This window comes from Podarcis pityusensis, assembly GCF_964106645.2.
Source record: "Podarcis pityusensis genome assembly, chromosome: 10".
Classification (NCBI taxonomy): Eukaryota; Metazoa; Chordata; class Lepidosauria; order Squamata; family Lacertidae; genus Podarcis; species Podarcis pityusensis.
In genome coordinates, this window is record NC_138035.1 from 67,231,065 (window position 1) to 67,253,627 (window position 22,563).

The 22,563-nt window shown below is 41.8% G+C and overlaps 1 protein-coding gene across 1 annotated transcript in view; it reads right to left on the minus strand.

Annotated features, from left to right (window-relative positions):
- Window positions 1–1,508: 1,508 nt before the first annotated feature.
- LOC308486588 (sucrase-isomaltase, intestinal-like) overlaps window positions 1,509–22,563 on the minus strand; it is a 96,034-nt gene continuing 74,979 nt past the window's right edge. Inside the window, exons 17-23 of the mRNA XM_081023566.1 lie at window positions 17,667–17,751; window positions 16,100–16,156; window positions 14,896–15,026; window positions 12,987–13,075; window positions 12,683–12,732; window positions 6,454–6,612; window positions 1,509–1,666 (exon numbers count right to left, since the gene is read on the minus strand). Of these exons, the coding sequence (XP_080879692.1) occupies window positions 1,607–1,666; window positions 6,454–6,612; window positions 12,683–12,732; window positions 12,987–13,075; window positions 14,896–15,026; window positions 16,100–16,156; window positions 17,667–17,751 (631 nt within the window). The 3' untranslated portion in view covers window positions 1,509–1,606. The remainder of the gene's footprint in view (window positions 1,667–6,453; window positions 6,613–12,682; window positions 12,733–12,986; window positions 13,076–14,895; window positions 15,027–16,099; window positions 16,157–17,666; window positions 17,752–22,563) is intronic.

Consider the following 22,563-nt stretch of genomic DNA (forward strand, 5'->3'; position numbering starts at 1 on the left):
TTGTAAGGATTGGCCCCCAAGAGCATCTATGTGTCAAGTGAGCATGATTTGGTCCAATCCATTTCCCTTGTTCAGTTATCTCTGGAGCTCTCTTTAGGTGCTTTTAGAGTAATGCATTGCATGAAAAAAGCATGACCCATTAGACAAGTTAAGGTTTGGCAAAGAAAGTATGTGCATTTGAACTTATCAGCTGATCAGGGAGCCAAGTAAATAATTCAAGCTGCAGCATAAATTAAACATTTTAAAATATATCGCACTTACATTCATGTTAAGTAGCTGAATATATTTCCCTCTCTAGACCCCCAGAAATACATGAAAGCAGCTTTTTATAAAGTGTTTTGACCGGGTCTGTGGAACAATATTTTTCACTCTCTTCTCAAAAGTTGGCTTGCTTTAGATGACTTAAACACTTAAGCCTGGTTTACACACCAATGCTCAGCTGTCATGGACTGGTTGGATGCAGAGGAATCATGCGAGGAGCCAGCTGGGGAACACTCAAGGAAAGAAGGCTCAGAGCTAGGGGACTGGTGGTGGGACAACACTGAGTGGTCAGAAGGAGAAGAGGGAGCAGACTGGGAGGAGGAAGTGCTGAAAGCTGAAGAGGCAACAGGGCTTAGTGAGCAGGAAGAGACTGTGGCAGAGAACAGTCCAGAATCAGAGGCAGAAGCGGAGGCTGGAGATGCCAAGAGGCAGAGATGAGTCAGGCTGGTGAGTAAGCGAGGCTGTCTTCCCCTCTTGCTGCAACCAATTCCACTCCCTGCTGGTCTCCCAGAACCAGAAGAGGTATAAAGAGGGTGGAGCAAAAACAGACAAGGCACCATAGTCTCAGATTACTTGGGAATGACCCGAGGGAGGAGGATACTTAAGGAGCTTGGGGAAGGTGGGGACCTTTGGTCCTCACAACTGCCTCATTGCGGCAAGATCTACTGGGAAGGGTTGCTGTGCTCATGAGGCCGGAGCCATTTTGTTTATTTCAATAAAGAGTTAACTTCACTGATACCTTGTGAGTTATTGCTGACCTGCTCCTGACACCCACCCTGACATCAGCATTTGACAACTGCAGCATCAAGGGATGAATTGCATTAAAAACTGAACCACCATATATCTAATCTTGCCTGATGATGATGAGGTCAACCTTTTTGGTGAGTGCTTTTGATTCTCCTTGGGGTGCAGAAATCCAGTCTAGGATATTAGGTGAAAGTAGATGTGGCTGTCATAGCAAAATGGCCTAGATGCAACATTCATAGTATTGAATTCAACTAACTTCTACTTAGAGTAGACACTGCAAAGGACCTAAATTAGTTGTGGCCATTATAGTTAGTTGAATATATCTCATATAATTGGAAGTGACTTCAAAAAGTCTAGCCTGCTATGGAAGCAGGAGGCCCGCTTACTTTTGAATCCAGACATTTATTAACATTAAAAATGACACATTGATTTATGCTTCTCAGAAAAACCTACCTTGTAATTCTCTAGAAAGGAGGACACATGGGACACTCACAAAGATATGCAAGCTACTGATGTTTATTAATTCAGAAGAGAATTCATGAAGACATTCAAATTACAGATTTAATCACAAAGCAAATTATTTGATTTCTTCAGCAGCCTATTGAAGTATGAGGTCCAACTCTTCACCAAGTGGTACAGAAAGGTGGACAACAAGTTTCTAGTGAGAAAGAAACAAAATTAATGTTAAAAGGGTTTAAAGAAAACCACCTCCAGTATTAGGAATTACCAGAACAAGAACAATCCATCCAAAGCTAAACATTTGGGAAGCCCTTAGGGGAAGGTTTAAATACATGCTTAATTACTTTATGAAACAATGAAACGTAAAAGTGCTTCATTTTGTTGGAATCATACCACTGTATTTTGACTGGTATAACATACCTCTCATGTAGAAATAAGCTAAGATACCTAGTCTAGACACCTGAAGTCTAAGGCAGGATAAAGGTCACTACCCAGACACTGTCTTTTTTGCAGATAATGGTTGAGAACTCTCCAGCACTTCCAAAACAACTACAGTGGTACCTCACAAGACGAATGCCTTGCAAGACGAAAAACTCGCAAGACGAAAGAGTTTTTCGTTTTTTGAGTTGCTTCGCAAGACGAATTTCCCTATGGGCTTGCTTCGCAAGATGAAAAACGAAAACGTCTTGCAAGTTTGTTTCCTTTTCAATGCATTCCTATGGGAAACCGTGCTTCGCAAGACGAAAAATTCACAAGACGAAAAAACTCGCAGAACGAATTAATTTTGTCTTGCGAGGCACCACTGTAAAATGCAACATTACTGATTTCAACATGAAAAATAAATAGGCTACATCTTTTTATGATTCAGTCTAACTAAAGTTCTCTCTATTATCCATTTGCAAACTATTTGTCTACAGTTTTAAAGGAGATGTGTGCCAAAGCACAAGCCTATCCTGTTAAGAACAGCAAATCACACAGAGAGGTTGGTGAATTCAGGCCCCTAGAGTCTCACTATTTACTATAAGAATGAGAGATCTTAATAAGAAAAGAGGCTAGCCCTGTTGTAGCCATACTAAACCAATATCCTCTGGACCAGGCATAGGCAAACTCGGCCCTCCAGATGTTTTGGGGCTACAACTCCCATCATCCCTAGCTAACAGGACCAGTGGTCAGGGATGATGGGAATTGTCTCAAAACATCAAGAGGGCCGAGTTTGCCTATGCCTGCTCTGGACAAATACTGATTACCTGGGCTTATCTTATTCTGATCAACTGCCTTATTCCAGAAACTATTTCCCAAGGATACACAATTTCTCTTTTCTATTGGCAAAACAATATTATGCTTTAGGAATGTAAGAAGCTGTGTTGACTATTTGTCCCTATAGTCCAATATTGCCCCACTCTGACTGGCAACAGGTCTCCAGCATTTCATTCAGAGGTCATTCCCATCACCTGCCACCTGTATTTTCTTGAACAGTCCCCTCCCCCATCAAAAAGTATTGGTTTTGATATGTAATCTGATAGGCACCTTTCGTAATTCCAGTATATTTTTAATGCAGGCAGGGGGAAAAATATTCTAAAGTAATTATAATGATGAAGTCTGACACTTTTAAAATAGAAAGTGTCAGCCTCCCCATTGCTTCCACGCAAAGCCTCTTTCTCTAGTTCTTTGTTCAACCAATTTGTTCAGTATTGCAAGTTACAGAAACAGCATTAAGCAATGGGGCTTCTTATCCTGACTCCATTTCCCAGCTAGAGAGCACAGCAAAAACTATTATTTTTTTTGCTTGCGTCCTTAGTGATTTATTTCCAGAAAAATATGATGGTGTGTTCAGAAGCGATTTCTGACTTTTACTGGCTTTAAGGGCCATTTGAGGGCAGTGCAATTGTAAAGCATCTATAACGGAAAATATTTGGAGTGAAATAGCCAACTACAAGGTATTTGGAGTGGAAAAATCTCTATTAGGGGAAATTCAATCTTCCTACTCTAGACCTGACATTAATTTCTGAAATGAAAGGCACTAGGCTCAAGCCAAGAGCTATGCTAAGAATTTCATTTTCCCCCAGTTTTTGATGAATTGTTGGGTGGATGGCAGGGTGGTGATGGGATGAAATCCTCTCCAAATATCACAGGGTGGGGGGAGGCATTTCTCTGAAATTTTCGGGAAGGAGTTGCTCTTTACCTTACTTCATATTATGAGGTGGGCAAGGGCTTCCCATTTCCCCCCATCCTTTTTAAACTTAGAAATAAGCACCCTACATCACTCTCAGTAGCACAATGCTCACTCCACAACTTCCCACTGGCTGTGCTACCTGGAAAGACTTGGGAAAAACACAATTTCATGCCGCGACCAAGGCGTTTCAAGAAGAAGGCATCCTGAGGTTCTTACCAGAGTTTCTCACTGGCCATACTTTCTGGCAAGATCCAGTAAAGGTAAGCAGCAGCTGCTTTCAGAAATTTTGGAGAAATTTCTCACCCCTCCCCCACCACTGCCAAGAAAGCAGCAGAAAACCAGGTCCCTTTTCTGAAGAAAGAGGATGTTTTCAAGAACTCTGGGGTGAGGAAATGGATTTGGGACCAACTTTGATCAAGCCTGCCTAGAAACTGCCCCAGATGTGAGGGACTTTATGGAGCTTCTCCACTGTAAGCAAAATTCTGGCTGAATTGATTTTATCACATGTTGGTTTAGGAATTATAACTGAGCCCCTTACCCAGCCCTGGATGATGATGATGATGATGATTATGTTTCACTGTGGCCCTAACAGTGTTGTGACACAATGCCCTAATGATCTGCTGACAGCTGCCATTTTGTAGCTGCTTGGAAAACATGTAATTGTGAGCTTATGTAAATAGCAGTCACAAAACAAGACAGGCAGTCTTCCCACATATGCGCACAGAAAAGTTTCCCAATCTTACTGCAGTGGCTGTTTTTGAAATGCTAACTGCACATTCTGCCAAATGGAACAGAAAGAACTATTCACATGCCCATGCTGGATAAATATTAACACTATGGGGAGCGGCCAAACTGTTCAGCTTGATTAATAGGCAATGGGGGCACTTTCCCCTAGAAAGCCCCCCCTCCATTTCCTTCTTCATTCCTCATGTCCATAGGTCATGGCTGCAAGTATATAGTGATGGTTCAAAAAAAATTATTTGTGGCTTTCCCTTTAGCAGCAAACCACCTTCAACATGAGCACTTTCAACATGATCTAGATTTGCACACACCAGCAGACACCCATCTGCTAGTAGTCAACAACAGCAAATGGGATGGGATGGCTCACCTGACCTCCGTCTGACTGAGGACTCAGCTACATTGGCAAGGAATAAGCGCTTCATATGCGTTGTGTATGCATTCTAAAACTGTGGAGTTCTGCTTTTGCCAATCTGATTTCTCGTACAAAGTTTGCAACATGTTTAACTGAAACGCTGGTTTGACGTGTCTAGATCCAGTCTAAGTAACTACAGCAGAGGTTGGCAACCTAAGGCCCATCGGCCGGTTCTGGCCCATGAGCTTCCTGGAACCGGCCCACGGCCGTTCTGTGGATCAGTGTGGGGATTCAGTGTATGCGCACAGGCACTTCTCACCCGGAGGAGCGCCTGCACGCGTCCGTAGAAGCTATTTCTGGCGCACTTCCGGGATGGAGGCGCACCCGTGTGTATGCGCACACACTATTTCAGGTGCTCTTCCGACCCAGAAGAGTCCTGGAAATAGCCTGAGTGCGTGCATGGGCGCGCACGCTCTGGCTCACCGAGAGGTCTGCTGGGGAATGGACCGGACCGGCCTCAAAATAATAATAATAATAATTTATTATTTATATCCCGCCCATCTGGCTGGGTTTCCCCAGCCACTTCCAACAAAACACTAAAATACAATAAGCTATTAAACATTAAAAGCTTCCCTAAACAGGGCTGCTTTCAGATGTCTTCTAAAAATTTGGTAGTTTTTTTTCTGTTTGACATCTGGTGGGAGGGCGTTCCACAGGGTGGGTGCCACTACCGAGAAGGCCCTCTGCCTGGTTCCCTGTATATTGGTTTCTCGCAGTGAGGGAACTGCCAGAAGGCCCTCGGCGCTGGACCTTGGTGTCCGGGCAGAACAATGGAGGTGGAAACAAAAAACATTGCCAACCCCTGAACTACAGCAAATTGGGACATAGATGGGGAAGAGGAAGGAGACGCCACTGATGGTGTGACACAAATGTGCCAGAACCAATCCGGCGCTCCTGCCCATGTGTTTGCACCACATTCACCTCAGGCTACCCCCTGCCCTTTCTGGTATGTTGCAGTGAACCACCACACAGTGTACTACTGCCAATGGTGAATGCCACACAGTTGAACAGAGTGGAATCGTGTAATGACAATGCAATGTACTTAATTGATTACATAAAGCGCATTACGGACAGCGAGATAAATAACATAGTTTTTGTCTGAAGATTAACTGCAGCAAAACGGAAACAGTGCTATATATACCGTCTTTTTCGGTATATGGGGCGAATTGCAGGCTTTCGCTGAAGCCTGGAGAGCGAGGGGGGTCGGTGCGCACCGACCCCTCTCGCTCTCCAGGCTTCAGGAAGCTATCCTCTAGCCGTGGGAGACGCGGCTCTCCCACGGCTAACGGAGACCTTGCCGGCACCCAGAAGCTTGGGGTGCGCTGAGCTCAGCACGCCCCAAGCTTCGGGCTTCGTGCAGCCCTCCGCTAGCCATGGGAGAGCCGCGCGACTTCGCACAGCTTTCCCACGGCTTGCGGATAGCAGCCTGTTCTGGGGGCTGGGGTCGGGGGAAGCTCAGGCTTCCCCCGCCCCAGCCCCGCACCTGGGGGGGGGGATAATTTTTTCCCTTTATTTCCCCCCCAAAAAACTAGGTGCATCCTATGGGCCGATGCGTCCTATGGGGCGAAAAATATGGTATATATATATAATACAGGAATAACAACAACAACAACAACAACAACAACAAATATTTTAAGTAATTCACAAGCAGAATGCCTACCCCATTTTCCTGGTAATGTATGTCACTTCTGCGGATGGCTTTTCCATTCATAACGACAGCATTAGGTCTTGAGGTCACACCAAGGATCTGAACTGTATCATATATCAGAGAATCGACCCCACGGTAGTTGTTGTTAACAATACTTGTCTTCAAGTGCCCCTAGAATAATTCAGGAGGAGAATACTTTAGGCATTCATTTGACACACAGTGCAATGGCAAACGATGCAGGCATCACTATTTTTTTACTTTTAAAAGTCCTACACAGAACTGTCTTGTGCTGCTGTCAGAATTCCAGTTTGGTGTCAGAAGTACAGATGAACAAACATTCAGCTAAATTGGAACACAAAGGACCAGCTGCTACATACATCATAGCGCATTTACACAAGAGAGACTTTGTCTTTCACAAGCCACTAGCTACCACAGCTGCAATTTAATGGCTTAGTTATTCACCTCTCTACAGGTTCTCCTAAGCTAGTTACCGTAGTTTCCATATGCCCTCTTTTTAAAGATACTGAAGAGGCTGATAAGGTCTGGGAAAGCTCTGATAAACGAGGCAAGAAACATGGTGCGTTTTTTCAGAATTGTTCAAAGAATAAAATAAAATAAAAAACCCCTGAGAGGCCATTCAGACACCCTTTTAACAACACATGATTCCAGCCCCCGTCTCCTGTGCACTGTAGGCAGAGTGATAGTCATGTAGTGGTACCTTGGTTTTAGAACAGTTTAGTTTATGAACAACTTGGAAATAGAACGCTGCAAACCCAGAAATAGGTGTTCCAGTTTGTGAACTTTGCCTTGGAAGCAGAACATGTTGAGTGTGTTCCGTTTGTAAATTGGGTCCCCCACTGCTAATCAGAGGCTTCCTGTTGAGTCTGTTGGCTGTTGAGTCCCAAGCACCCATGCAACACACAGGTGATATTTGGAGCTTTTGCTTTTGCTTTTTTGTGTGTTTTTGTTTGTGTGGCTTTTTCGTGTTTTTGACAGTGACTTGTTCTTCGTTTTATGGGACTGACTTGTGACTGTGGCTTGTGACTTCGTTTCTGTGACTTGTTTTTTGTGACTGTGTGGAACCCAGTTCAGCTACTGATTGATTGATTGATTGATTGATTGTGTAACTGCAGAAATGGATAAAAGCCCTCCATCCAAACAATGACTATCAGCAGTGCACATAAGAAAAAAATAATAATTTTAATTTTTATCACCTACAATACTGTCTTATTTATTTTATAGTACAGTACACTGATTATTGCTTTCATTTTATGGATCAATGGTCTCATTAGATAGTAAAAATCATGTTAAATGGCTGTTTTAGGGGTTGTTTTTAAAAGTCTGGAACGGATTAATCCATTTTGCATTATTTTCTATGGGAAAGCACACCTTGGTTTTAGAACGCTTTGGTTTTGGAACAGACTTCCGGAACGGGTTAAGTTTGGGAACCAAGGTACTACTGTACATTGAAAACCACGTCAAAACTCAACCAGCACAGCCCTGTGCTGGCACAGGATACAACTTCTGAGTGCTGTGCTTTATTACACCTGCTCTCGAAGAGATAACCTTTAGCACTAAAAGCTGAAGGATCGGCAAGCCCTAGGCTCTGTGTTTTAACCCACAGTGCCACCTGCGTTCCATGGCACTAGTATAGGTGCCCCATAATACCCATTCCACATTTCTAGGAACTTGATTGTTTGGTGTGACAGCACCTGCACTTGGGGATTTTCAGCACCTTGTTTAGACAAGCCTAACAAGATGCTTAGAAAGCTGAGTTAACTTTAATGTGTTTGGGTATTTTAACTTTAACATACAAGTTTTAAAGTATGCTTGTGATATCCCCCCCCCCCCAAGTTTTATTGTTTTATCTTTTTGTAAACCGCTTTGTTGTTTAGTCGTTTAGTTGGGGTCACGAAGAGTCGGACATGACTAAACGACTAAACAACAACAAACCGCTTTAAGGTTTTCTACAATTTAACTTTAATTAATTTAACTTTAATTTAACTTTAATGTGTTTGGGTATTTTAACTTTTCTACAATTTCAGCGGCATATAAAGTTTATGCAATAATAAATAAATAAGTTTTCAAGTTATGGATCGGTGCCTTGTTTCTTTCTCTTTTGAAAAAGAAAATGGGAAATGAATAGATGTTAACTGTTTCTTACTTAAAACAGTCTTAAACAGGGTCAGCTATTCAATCAGAATAAAATTAAGACATGTGTAAGAACAGTTTTAGTGAAAAATTGACTAAATAGACTGTAAGAAACTTACAGCATATGAATATTTACAGTATTTACTTACTTACTTATTTTACATATAAATAGCCTGGGACCTAAGCATCTTTGGCCACATATTTCTCCCTGCCTGCTCTGGTTGGCATTGAGGGCCCTCCGCCAGATTCCCCGACCTCATGAATTTGGGCTGAAGCTCCCCACCCCCCGACTTTGTAATGCAGTTTTGAGTATGATCACTGCTCTTGGAAATATTCATTTCTCTTCGTTTATCATATTGGGGTTTTATTAAGCTCACTTCACTCTTCTTAATAAAATGTTTTCTCTCTATACCTGCTATATTTTGCTTTCGGGAGTGTTCCTGTGGGTCTTTGGACAGTAATAAAGAATGTGTGTTTACTTCACTCTTCAGCAGGAAAGGCTTCCAGAGCACCTTTCAACAGAGCTGATGGAATAGCCCCTGCTTCCCACCTCTCTCACTACTGCAGGTTTATGAATGTTGTTTTAAGGTCACCGATGGAAGCGAAAGCCTTGAAAAAGCTCAATATGGAGGTCAAATGGCCGAAATATTGGGAAATTTTGGAACAAGATGGAGACAGATTGAAATTGCAGAGTTTTGAAAAACTAAAAAACAAAGTGCGAGACTGGCTTCATTACTATCAGATAATGGAGGCATACAATTTGGATAAGAAAATCGGCTTCCAGGTGGAAAAATCAAAATTAGAAACAGAATTGTTAGAACCCAAAACTAAAACTTGGTCAAAGATGTATAACTTGCTGTTGAAATGGAATACTCAGGATGAAACGGTGAAATCTGCTATGACTAAATGGGCACAAGACGTTGGACATAATATTATGTTTGCTGACTGGGAACAGTTGTGGACCACAGGTATGAAATTTACGGCATGTAATGCCTTAAGAGAAAATATTATGAAAATGATATACAGGTGGTACATAACCCCAGTCAAGCTTGCAAAAATCTACCATTTGCCTGATAATAAATGTTGGAAATGTAAAGAAACTGAAGGTACATTTTTTCACCTTTGGTGGACGTGCCCAAAGATTAAGGCTTTCTGGGAGATGATATATAATGAACTAAAAAAGGTATTTAAATATACCTTCTTGAAGAAACCAGAGGCCTTTCTCCTGGGCATAGTTGGCCAATCGGTGTTAAAAAAGGATAGAACTTTCTTTATGTATGCTACAACAGCAGCAAGAATACTCATTGCAAAGTATTGGAAGACACAAGATCTACCCACACTGGAGGAATGGCAGATGAAAATGATGGACTACATGGAATTGGCGGAAATGACTGGCAGAATCTGTGACCAGGGAGAAGAGTCGGTGGAAGAAGATTGGAAGAAATTCAAAGATTATTTACAGAAATATTGCAAAATTAATGAATGTTAGAATGATGTTGGATTGAAGTTAAGTGGCTTCTAGCTGTACAGGCACAAAAAAACATGGAAAAATTGGTTTTTAATATGTAAAAGGTAAAATTTAAAGTTATAATATATCAAGATTAAAGATTAGGATTAAAAAGGAGGGAAAGGAAATGTTGGATTAACATATTTAATTAGAATACAGAAGAGGGAGGTAAGAGGAGGTCCGGGAAACAAGTAAACGTAAAAGAAGTGAGGAAAGGATGAAATTGTTTTAAATTGTTTTTTCTTTTCACTTTGTATTTTTTCTTCTTATTGTTAACTTTTTCTTTACTAATGTGGTTTTCTTTTTGTTTTTTTCCTGTGAAACTTTAATAAATATATAAAAAAAATGAATGTTGTTTTAAGAAAGTTCAATACTGTGTGTCTCTGTGTTTGCCTGTCTGTTCACTCACACACACATTTCTCTAAGCCCTCTCTTATATATCACTGCATTGCATGCCTCTTCTGTATTAGAATGCTGATTTAACTACCTCACATTTGCAATGTTAACTTGGCGGTTTGGGTTGGCTTAAATGCAGGTTGTAATTTCAGGTACTACAGAGAAGAATCCAATTTAAGCAATGAGAAATGGAAGTGCCACAGAGCCAGCAATCAAATGCAAAGCGATTTCCTGCAGAATATAAAAGTGGCTATCGCCTCTCAATTGCCTTCGGCACATTTTGCCCGCCACGCCAAAGACAGAAGCCTAGTCTAATCTTTTCCTTCCTTTGCCATTCAGCCTATGCCAGTTTTGTGCAAGACAACAAGATAAAAGCACTCTGAAGAAAAGAGCAAAGGAAGAGCCTTAATGCTGGAAAAGCATCTGCTGTATTAAGATGAAATATCCGATGCCAGTCTCTGCAGAGATAATCATGCAGAAAAAATAGTCATCACTCTTCTCCAATTCACTGTCAGTGCTGTAAGCAGGAGGTCTGGGAACAACACCACAGGAATATTAATGTCATTTTGTTCTTCTAAATGGCTCCTATTAATTGCATACTTCTGGGACTGAATGCCAATTGCATCTTTCTGGGACTGCAGACCTGAGTAATATCATCATCAATAGGCAGCTCTGTAGAGGAGGACTGGAGGGAAAGGAACCTTTCTCGGCTGCTGCAATCAGAGAGTAGCGGTAATTCAGTCCTCCCTAACGTTCTGATTTTTTCTTCATAGAGAGATATGCATGCTGACTTACAGCAGCACTAATGTTTGATATTTTGTGTGTTTCCCACAAGCAACAAAAACTCTACCTTGATTTGGCTTCCTTTCGGGTGAGAGAACATAGAGGATTTGTGACATGTTTGTAAGAACTGCTTGGTTTACAAATATATAGGTAGAACCTAAGTGGGGAAAACTCTTATCCGGCAGCAGATCAGCTACGCCACATTACTCCCCCCCCCCCATCTGTACTCATGGCTTTTCATTTCAGAGTGATCTCTCAACCAATATCTCCACTGAGTAAATCAACCATTTTGGGCTATCAACAAGCAATCTCCCTAACAAAGAGATGGTCAGCCAATAGCCTGTTACATTATGTTTGCCAATATTACTAACAGCATGAAGCTGACTTGGAAGGGGCATTAAGGGAGGATAAAGATGGCTGCAGTGTTCAAACATTTGCCAGGATATTAGAAAGAAGAGAAGGAGCAGCTTCTACAGGTTATGGCATCTCCATCCTTGAAGATTTTCAAAGAGATATCAGGAATCAGGAAGAGGATTCACTGGATCCCCTCCAAATGTGTGTCCCTTGTTTTTGCCTCATCAAAAAAACTAAGATCATGGTCACTGGTCCCATAACTTCCTGGCAAATAGAAGGGGAAGAAAGGGAGGCAGTGAGAGATTTTACTTTCTTGGGCTCCATGATCACTACAGATGGTGACTGCAGTCACAAAATTAAAAGATGCCTGCTTCTTGGGAGAAAAGTGATGACAAACCTAGACAGCATCTTAAAAAGCAGAGACATCACCTTGCCAACAAAGGTCCGTATAGTTAAAGCTATGGTTTTCCCAGTAGTGATGTATGGAAGTGAGCTGGACCATAAAGAAGGCTGATCGCCGAAGAATTGATGCTTTTGAATTATGGTGTTGGAGGAGACTCTTCAGAGTCCCATGGACTGCAAGAAGATCAAACCTATCCATTCTTAAGAAAATCAGCCCTGAGTGCTCACTGGAAGGACAGATGCTGAAGCTGAGGCTCCAATACTTTGGAGAAGAGAAGACTCCCTGGAAAAGACCCTAATGTTGGGAAAGATGAAAGCACAAGGAGAAGGGGACAACAGAGGACGAGATGGTTGGACAGTGTTCTCAAAGCTACCAGCATGAGTTTGGCCAAACTGCGGGAGGCAGTGGAAGACAGGAGTGCCTGGCGTGCTCTGGTCCATGGGGTCATGAAGAGTCGGACACGACTAAACAACAACAACAAAAACTGATACATGTCTTCCCTAAATAGAGGCTACCACTTCCCCAGCCTAATTTTTACTCATTTCTACTCCTTACTTAGCTTTTGCTTCCTGAACCTGTCTTCTCCATCCCCACCCACATCTGCTGCATACACACCTTATTTGTCCAAGTGCTTTTTTTCTACTTACTTCTCTGTATGTATATCTGGCATAGAAATAATTTCCATTCTCGACCGTGTCTGCCAAAACACAAATCACAAGACTGATGTTAGTATTAGGTCATCTAACAAGGAAAAGGAACAGCTTCCTTTTAGACTAAAACATAACAAAGGACACACGTTGAGACAACATGTGCTCGCCTATTCAATAATAACCTTCCCCCCTCCCCTCCTCACAAGTTAAAGGGACAGTTAGTAGGTCAGACCCTTCCCTGCCACTTTTACGCTTTATAAAATGTGTTTTAGATACAATACCAGCATTTCTGAACACTCACCGGCAGAGTCGCCATCATCCCAGAAGAGAGAACCAGTGGCTTGGCCTTGTTCATCCAGGGCAACAATGAGTCCAAATGGATTCAGTCGGCTGATGGGTTATTAAATTAAAACTAATTATGAAATGTGGGTGATACAGTCTTTTTATTTATTTGATTAACTCCTATCCGGCTTCAGATTTCATCAGAAATCTCTAAGCAGTTTGCCAATCCAAACTAAAAGGAATCAATAAAAGAACTAAAATACAAATTCCACATTCAAAACCAAACCATGCACAAATCATGTATTAAACATCAATAGATATCAAGGTACATCAAAATGCAACACAATGACAATTAACCATAGACATTTCATTATCATTAGTGTTATTATTATTTATAAAATTTATATACCACCCTTCATCCAGAGATCAGAGGGCGGCTTACAGTATTAAAACACACAACAACAACAACAACAACAAAACAATTATGAAACACAAGAAAGCATGACCCGGTAATATGGTCCTGTGAACAAGTGAGAGCTATCCAGTAATGGAGAAGAAAGTGCCCTATGAGCATCTGACATAAATAGCGATGGGAGACCAAAGAATATGCAGAGCATGAGACTGAATTCAACAGCTACAGTTCAAATCCAAAATTTTCAGTCTCCCTGGTCATATCATTATAGCAAAAATGTGACCTGGAGGTATACCTGAATAACTGAGAAGGCTATTAAATTCATTGGTAGCTATTTAGCATTTATTTACCCATACACTAATAGAAATTTTCTTACCCATACACTAATAGAAAATTTGCAAAGTTGGTTGTGGTGCAACATTAATGTACTCATCAGGAACATACAGGTTTGCCATAGGTGCACCTTTTTTGCACATTTAGGTGCGCGCACCCCCCCCCCTCGAAAAACAAAAGCATTGAGGCAAACCTGCTCCCACAATCCACAAAAATCCAAGAAGGGACAGCTGGACATGTTAGTTGCGGGAAAGGCTGAATCTCCAATGCTAAAAACAACCCTGAAATAAGCACTAGGGATTGTGGGAATGTTCAGGGGTGCAGGAGAGGATATATTGTGGGATTATATCCTAATCCAACTTGTGCTAACAAGTTTCCAAAATATCAACAGAGTTTATAAACGTTCCCCTTTTAAGTTCGCAACGATAACGTGTGCACAGGTTCGCTAGAACCTCTATAATAATTACTCTGGTAATTTCCCCTTTGTTCCCTCTTAAAATACAAGACACGACACAGTCTTTATAAAAGTATAAAAGAGTTTACTCACGTTCTGTATCACAATATGATCCCAGAACGCAGACAGGCTTAAAAAGGTAAAATACACTTCAGAATCTATCTTATAGGAAGATAGTCCTCTCCTCTCTTGGCTGAGAGCCAAGAGGGCATCCTGCTTCTTTGAAAGATGAAGATGAGAGAGAGAGATGGCTGCCTGCCCTGTGCTTTTATCATTACCTGCACAGGTGAGGCCACACCCACCTCTGGTCACATGCGGAGGAAGTCTGTTCCAGGAAGTTTACCTGCTTGCTGGACAGACATCCCTCCCCATGTTCTAACATGTACACTCTAGGAATGTTGTCATTGACTGCTCCTGTGTTTACATCCCACAGGGATAGAGATTGGATAGACATAGATTGAGGCACGGGCTACTCGGAAACCCACCTCCCAAATGCCATGCCTGCTCACAGCCCCATATTTCATTTCTGCCATGTCAAGGAGCAAAAAGCAATCTAACTTCATTTGAAAAAAACAAACAGGAAGGTTTTAAGTGAGATTACGCTCATTACCATAGTAATTTACAAGAAATTGACACTTGGTGCACAACACAGACAAATTTCAGCATGGTACCAAGTTCAGGCCAGTTTTCTAATTTGATCATTTTTTAAAAGGTAATTATGTTAGTTACCTCTTAGCAGTTCTTACGGCTGGTGTTTGCGTTGGCAAAATATATCCTCCTCGGATAAAGAGTGGAATCTTTTCCAGTGGGGCGTTAATGTTGACGTGCTTACGGTGCGATGACTCTGGCACTTTATCTCCCTACCAAAGAATTGGACACAGCTGTAAAATTATTTCAAAAGCAATCGTAGCAGCATCTCTGGCTATATAAATAGCTGGTGATCTGTTTTGATTATTTTTGTGGCTTTTACTGTATTGCAACTGTTGTAAACTGCTTTTTAAAATGAAATTGCGGTATATAGTTTTAAAAAATAATACATAAAGCCATTTCCACAGTTGGCATGTAAACAGGATTTTAATCTGAACTCAAAAGTGCATATTGTTTATACTACAATGTTTACTGAAATAAAAATGCAAATTACCTCCTGGGACCTATAGCTTCTCATATATGCAAATAAACATATTTGTAACTAGTCTGAAAAATAAGATTTTATTTCCTTTGTTTTACTACATTTATCTACTTCTTTTCCGCCAAGGAACCTAAGGCAGTATCCTGCTTCTCCTTGATCAGATCAATGGTTCACCTGGTCCAGCATTGTATCTTCAACAATGGAAAACCAGATTTTCTTGAGGAACTTATAAACAAAGCAAGATGGAGATGTTCATCTCTTGCTTCTTATCCTCAACATCTGGTAAACATTCCTAGGCACTTATAGGGTGCATTTAGCTAGTAGGTTTTATAGACCTTTCCTCTGTGAATTAAATGAATTATTAAAGCCATCTAGGTAGCTTTTGTCTCAACTAGCTTGTGGTGATGAATTTAAGCATGTGTTTGTTTTGTCTAAAGTAGTATTTTCTATTTTCAGTCCTGAGCCTATTGCCAAGGCTGTGTGGGGTATATTACACACAAGAGTATAGAAAGACACACCTTTATACATAAAATGCAAAGGGGGGAAATCAATGCATAAAGTGGAAGAAAACATTGCTCAGCTAAGTCGCAATTCCATAGGCTCCTTGAAATTTCAACATTTTCAGATTTAGTTCAGCACAGAACAAAGATGGACTCTATGATGATTTTGAAAATGGAAATTAGTAAGTTTAGTAAAGGGCACATGAAGAAAAACAATGGAAATGCCAGCTGACAGGAGATCAGTGAGATTTTATGCAAGACACTCGATGATACATAACATAATGTAATCTTTACAAATACATACCGTATAGTAATCAAACCAGGGTGCTTCTGGGAAATATACGTCTACTGATCTTGCTCCCTGTAACCAACATGAAAGAGTTAGATCAGCTTTATACATTTCTGCTATATCAGTGTTGATATCCTCAGTTTTGGTTTGATATTTGTACAGATACAACTATACCACTGGTAAACAAATTGTGATGCTATCCAGTCAAATTTCAAAAGTGCGATGACCACCATCTTCTTAGGTTTTTTGTTTCGGCTTCACTACGATCACAACTGTGGCTTGATTTAATTAGTGTAAGATGGTCACAAGCTGGAGGAGGAAGTGGTTCACTTGCTCTCGCCTGTGTTTCAGTGCCACCATTGCAGGCACCACCATAACTAGGACACAGTACTGCAGTTACCATAAAGGTAAAGGTAAAGGTAAAGGGACCCCTGACCATTAGGTCCAGTCGTGACCGACTCTGGGGTTGCGGCACTCATCTCGCTTTATTGGCCGAGGGAGCCGGTGTACAGCTTCCGGGTCATGTGGCCAGCATGACTAAGCTGCCTCTGGCGAACCAGAGCAGCGCACGGAAACGCCGTTTACCTTCCCGCCAGAGCGGTACCTATTTATCTACTTGCACTTTGACGTGCTTTCGAACTGCTAGGTTGGCAGGAGCAGGGACCGAGCAACGGGAGCTCACCCCGTCACGGGGATTTGAACTGCTGACCTTCTGATCGGCAAGTCCTAGGCTCTGTGGTTTAACCCACGGTGCCACCCATGTACCCAAGTTACATGGCACTAATGACCAAAAGGGTTTCACCTAGCTTTGAGCAGCTAATGATTCAGGCATGGCTCCTCAGTCTAAGCAACTCATTGCTCAGTGCAGACTGAGCACAGAAGACTGCCTCTTGCTACCTTCCTGCTCTTTGGCTTTCCTCCAGGTTGCCAACCCTGACAATTAGGCATCTGCATTTTAAGCAAGGCAGATTTATGATCTAATTTTTTGGCCTGCTGTACAAGGGTAGAAAGTAAATGCAAGGCTCGTTGTGCCAGTACAATGAGTTCATTACTGTGCTCTGTACACACTGCAGCACTCTTAAGGTAATAGATTTATATACATAGAATAACTGGTGCATGAATCAGTATTCGTGGTGGTTTAAAACCTTTTCTCAGTGCCTGGCCGCATGTTACAGATTTATTTTTATTTTTTTTAAATAGTATCAAAATATTCAATCTGCTTTACAACTGTGGTTTCCCCTCTCTTTCCTCCTTTTGCTAATTTCTAGCAATTTGATTTACTATGAGTGCAAACACACATCTCTGAAGGGAGGCAAGAGATGCAGGAAAATTTGGGAGCAGCTGGGTGAGAGCTAGTATTCACTGCTTCAGTTTTACTTGGATCCAATTTCTTCCGAAAATTGACTAGGATCAATTTATAATGACTATCTCTGAGATTCAATCATTTTCTATAATTGACTGTGATCATGCACCAGCAGCAAGGGCATGAGCAAACAGAAGTTCATCCTGTATCTGTTTGAAAACTATGAATGATATGCCCATCTTCACTTCCTCCCAGTACCATTGTGTTTCCAGTACTTGCCTCTTGAAGAACTGGAGCAATCATAAACGCAGATCCCCAAAGAAAAGCTGTGTCTATTTCATGGGTCTGAGGGTCAGCTGGAAACCTAGAACAAGAATTGTATAATTTGCTCAATATGTGGAAACTGCAGAATGTTTCTGTCGGCTTGCAAAGGCTCCCTGTCTGCATTTGCCAAATAGGATGGAACTACCAACATTCGTATTAGAAATAATAATTCATAATAAATGCAGATGTAAAAGTTCCAAATTGTCCATAATTTATACCCTGGCAGAGAGCTCCTGCCCTATACAATGGTACCTTGATTTGCATACTTTTTGGATTACAAACACGTCAAACCCGGAAGTGCGTGTCCTGGTTTGCAACATTTTTTTGGATTACAACCCATTTTTTGGGGATTATGAACAAATTTTTGGGGGGAAGGCCCCATTGGCAAAAGCGTGCCTTGGGTTACAACCTGTTTTGGTTTACAAACGGACCTCCGGAACGGATTATGGTTGTAATCCAAGGTACCACTGTACAGTACATACCCTCCAACATTCCAGAACATGTCAAATGTCTATTTTCAAAGCTACTGTATCCTTGCTGTCTCCGACAGCTGCGTCCCCACCTTAAGAATAACTCATGATTAACCAATATGTGTGTTCCTTTGTGATAAAGTCTAATCTTAAACACACACGCACATAAAGAGATGTTTTGACTCGAAGCAGTTTTGCTGAATCATTAGGACCCAAACATAACATAACCTTGTGTTATTTTATATTATGATATATTTCTTGTGAAAATTTGGGGGTGTTCCCTATCAACATGACTTAATTTTTTGACATAGCGCCTTTAGGGCAAAGCAGTTACTTTAGTTTCACTTTCCTTTCTGTTGTTTGTATTTGATAGTGAAGCCTACAGAGGTCTCAGAAGTCTAGCCTGTTTGCCTGGCTGGCTGAGGAATTATGGTACTTTTGTACCCAGTTATGTCCTCCTTTTCAGTTATGCTGTCTGTGGTATGGCAAAGTAATATTAACCCTAGTCAAATGCATCAGAGCCTATGTTTTTGTCATTCTTTTTTAGGCTTTCCCTTCAATATTAACAAAACTTTCTTCCAGACTGATATTTGCATATCCAACAATCAGTAAATTGTATTGTGCTGACAGGATAAATGAAATTGCTCTAAAACACTCAGCATGCTGGCAAGTGCAGTGCCAATTATAATTAATAAAATTACTTGCATTATTCCCCATGTGCTATCTTAAACATTATCTTAAAATTCCATTCGGTAATCAGTACAACCTTCTGAGATTAAAACTTCAGAGATAATAAAAGATAGCTGAAACAGTTCTTCATACTTGAAGCCACTTTCCCCAATAATATTCGGCTCAGTACTTTGATTACTTGGCAGTAATACAAATTTCTCTAAGCCTTGCCTTGCCATGCAACTGCCCTGGTTCATGTTCAACAGCCTTTTTGTAGGCACCTCAGGCTTGGTTAGGTTGTTCTAGCTCAGCAGCTGCCGAACCACAGATTCCTTTATTTTAAGTTATTTCAATAAGATGAGTATTTATTTCTATAGACTAGGATTCAGTTTATTGTACATAGAATGTGAACGGCATAAGCCTCTGGGTCACACTGCAAAGATCAATAGGGTACAACATGGAACACAGTATAAACATGCCGTACTTTATTCTTTTTAATGCCAGGAAATGCCCCATGACTGCAAAGCATTCCTCCGCGAGGAAAAATTAAGAAGCCCCTGCCTATGTAAAGCTCCGCAGCACTTCGGAGCTCCGCATGTCTGTTTTAATTTCCCCCACCTACACCCCTGCTGGTTACCAGTTTGTGTGCCGTAGAAGCCAAAGGTACAGCAATATAGGAAATGTTACGCTTCCTTTTCTGAAAGGGGAAGGGCCATATTTCAGAGCCCATGCTTGGCATGCAAAAGGTTCCAGAGTCAGGTGGCGCAATGGGTCCGTGCACCTGGCTGTTATCCAGGAGTTGGCAGTTCGAGCCCACCCAGGGACAGCTGTGGGAAGGATTTCTGCATTGCAGGGGGTTGGACTAGATGACCCTCAGGATCACCTCCCACTCAACAATTCTACAATTCTACGATTCAATTCCCAGCATCTCCAGGCAACGTTTGGCAATACTTCTGTCAGGGTCTATGGAAAGCCACTGCCAGTTTTTGTAGATATTTGTGGGTTAAATGGTTTCACTGTGTATTGAAGTCAGCCTACCTATGTTCCAAAAAAGAAAATACCAATCTGATATCACTGAAACAAAATACAGTGGTACCTTGGGTTACATACACTTCAGGTTACAGACTCCGCTAACCCAGAAATAGTACCTCGGGTTAAGAAATTTGCTTCAGGATGAGAACAGAAATCGTGCAGTGGCGGCGCAGCAGCACCAGGAGGCCCCATTAGCTAAAGTGGTGCTTCAGGTTAAGAACAGTTTCAAGTTAAGAACAGACCTCCAGAACGAATTAAGTACGTAACCAGAGGTACCACTGTAAAAAAAATCCTTCCAGTAGCACCTTAGAGACCAACTAAGTTTGTTATTGGTATGAGCTTTCGTGTGTATAGGGACGCGGGTGGTGCTGTGGGTTAAACAACAGAGCCTAGGATTTGCCGATCAGAAGGTCGGTGGTTCAAATCCCCGCAACGGGGTGAGCTCCCATTGCTCAGTCCCTGCTCCTGCCAACCAAGCAGTTCGAAAGCACGTCAAAGTGCAAGTAGATAAATAGGTACCGCTCCAGCGGGAAGGTAAACGGCGTTTCCGTGCACTGCTCTGGTTCGCCTGAAGCGGCTTAGTCATGCTGGCCACATGACCCAGAAGCTGTACGCTGGCTCCCTCGGCCAATAAAGCGAGAGGAGCATCGCAACCCCAGAGTCGGTCATGACTGGACATAATGGTCAGGGGTCCCTTTACCTTTAAGGTGCTACTAAAAGGAATTTTTTTTTATTTTGTTTCGACTACGGCAGACCAGCACGGCTACCAACCTGTAACTGATATCATTGACATAGCTTGTCATATGTGCACACAGAGGGTTTGGAAAAGGGATGGTTGCGCCATTAATGTTCTGAAGGAAAAAGGAGCCCACAGGTATCTGAGCTATTCGTTTTTCTGAAGCAATTGACACTTTGTGAGGTCACAATGTGCAAGGGTAAATATGCTCCCGGGCTTCCTTCAGGGCTTCCTCCTCTATTTAGCTGTGTGGCAAAACAAACTTCACAGAGACACCTTATGTTTTGCTCTTTCAATGGAAAAGAAACTGGGCTATTGCTCTCCCTTTCTCCTCAGTGAGGCAAGACCATACGTTCATAATGTGATTTAAATGATAAAAGGAAAGGTGACTAAGAAACACTGCTCTTAATGCAAGCACAATGAGCATGATTAAATGGTTTCAATGCTGCCACAATATAAAAAGGAAACCATCCAATATAAAAAGGAAATCGATCAAACTCAGACCTGCATGTCTACGTCATGAGTCCCTTTAAAAACACAACATACCATTAGCAGGCTCCATGGGGTATCTGCATGGCATTATATATCATTTCAGGGGGTAAAAGAGGCACACCTAATTGTGGCACTAAAAACCTAGAACTACTAAGAGCAGGCCTTTTTTCTACCTGAGGTAAAAAAATCCAGGTTTCTAACCCCATTAGCTTCCTCTGTTTCCCAACAAAACGGGCTGCTCTTAAAAGTAACCAAAATCTGCTCCCAGAGGCAGCCATCTCATCTTTCCTCATCATACAGCTATTTCTGGTTTCCAGCAGACAGCTGCTTCGATGACACTAAGCAGGCACGGAAACCTGGCACAAACTTGTCTCTCTGTGTAGACTGGCCGTTGTCATGTGCTACAAAATATTTCTTGTTGGCTGCTTGAAGCACGGAAGAGAAAAGTATGTGGTGGGGACTGGTTTGCATGAAAACTGTGGTGCATGAATGGCTCACTGTTTGGTGTACTCAACCTGTGGGCAGGGTATATAATTGCAGGAGTTCTTTCGACTGAAGGAGGGCTTACCAAAAGGTATTTAGAACATCCTATCAATCTAATGACTAGGACTAGCTAGAAACATTTTGCTGCCTGAGGCAGAGAAGATTGTGCCTCTGCATATTCCACATACAAAAGTCAACCAGACTGGCAGCTGAATCTTACTTTGATGCTAGCATCTTCTGCTGCACCTGAGGACAGAAGGCCAACTTAAGGGGCATTGGACAGATCATGTGGTACATACAGGTTTGTCTGCTTCTGCCCCTTCAGCATCTGCCACCTGAGGCAGCTTCATCCCACTGCCTCATGGTAGGGCCAGGCTTATACATGATTTTTGCCTTTACACTATCATTTTTAATTCCCGTCATCACACCCTGGGTGAAACTGAGCAATGCTGTCTTTGTTTTGTAACTGAATTTCGTTTGGAGACCTTCAAACAGTTTATCATTGACTTAGCCACAAACCTTCCAAAGAATTCTGAATGGCAAGCAATAGACTTTTAAAATATGCCTGTAAATATTATATTTCCATTGTAACCTGCTGTTGCTGTGCCTGTGGAGAACACTTAGCCCTGTTTTCTTCACCATCATTACGATCAACAAAATAATTGCGTGTTCAGACCTTTAAACCTCCCCCTTAAATAAATTCAGACAATACTCAAATTTTGGTTTGGTTTTTGGCAGAATTTAGGCCACAACTTTATTGATTACAGCACGTGATTGGTTGCATAGGCTCTGGTTCAACAAGCTCTCTGCACTGTTGCAGGTAGTGCTGACCCAGGGCACCAGCATAGGTCAGCCTAGGGTGAACACATGGATAGACGGAAAGCCGGGAACAGGCTATGTCCACCACCCAGATGTCCCCTTGGACTCTGGCATGGGCACAACCCCCTCACAGGATTGACCAAAACACTGA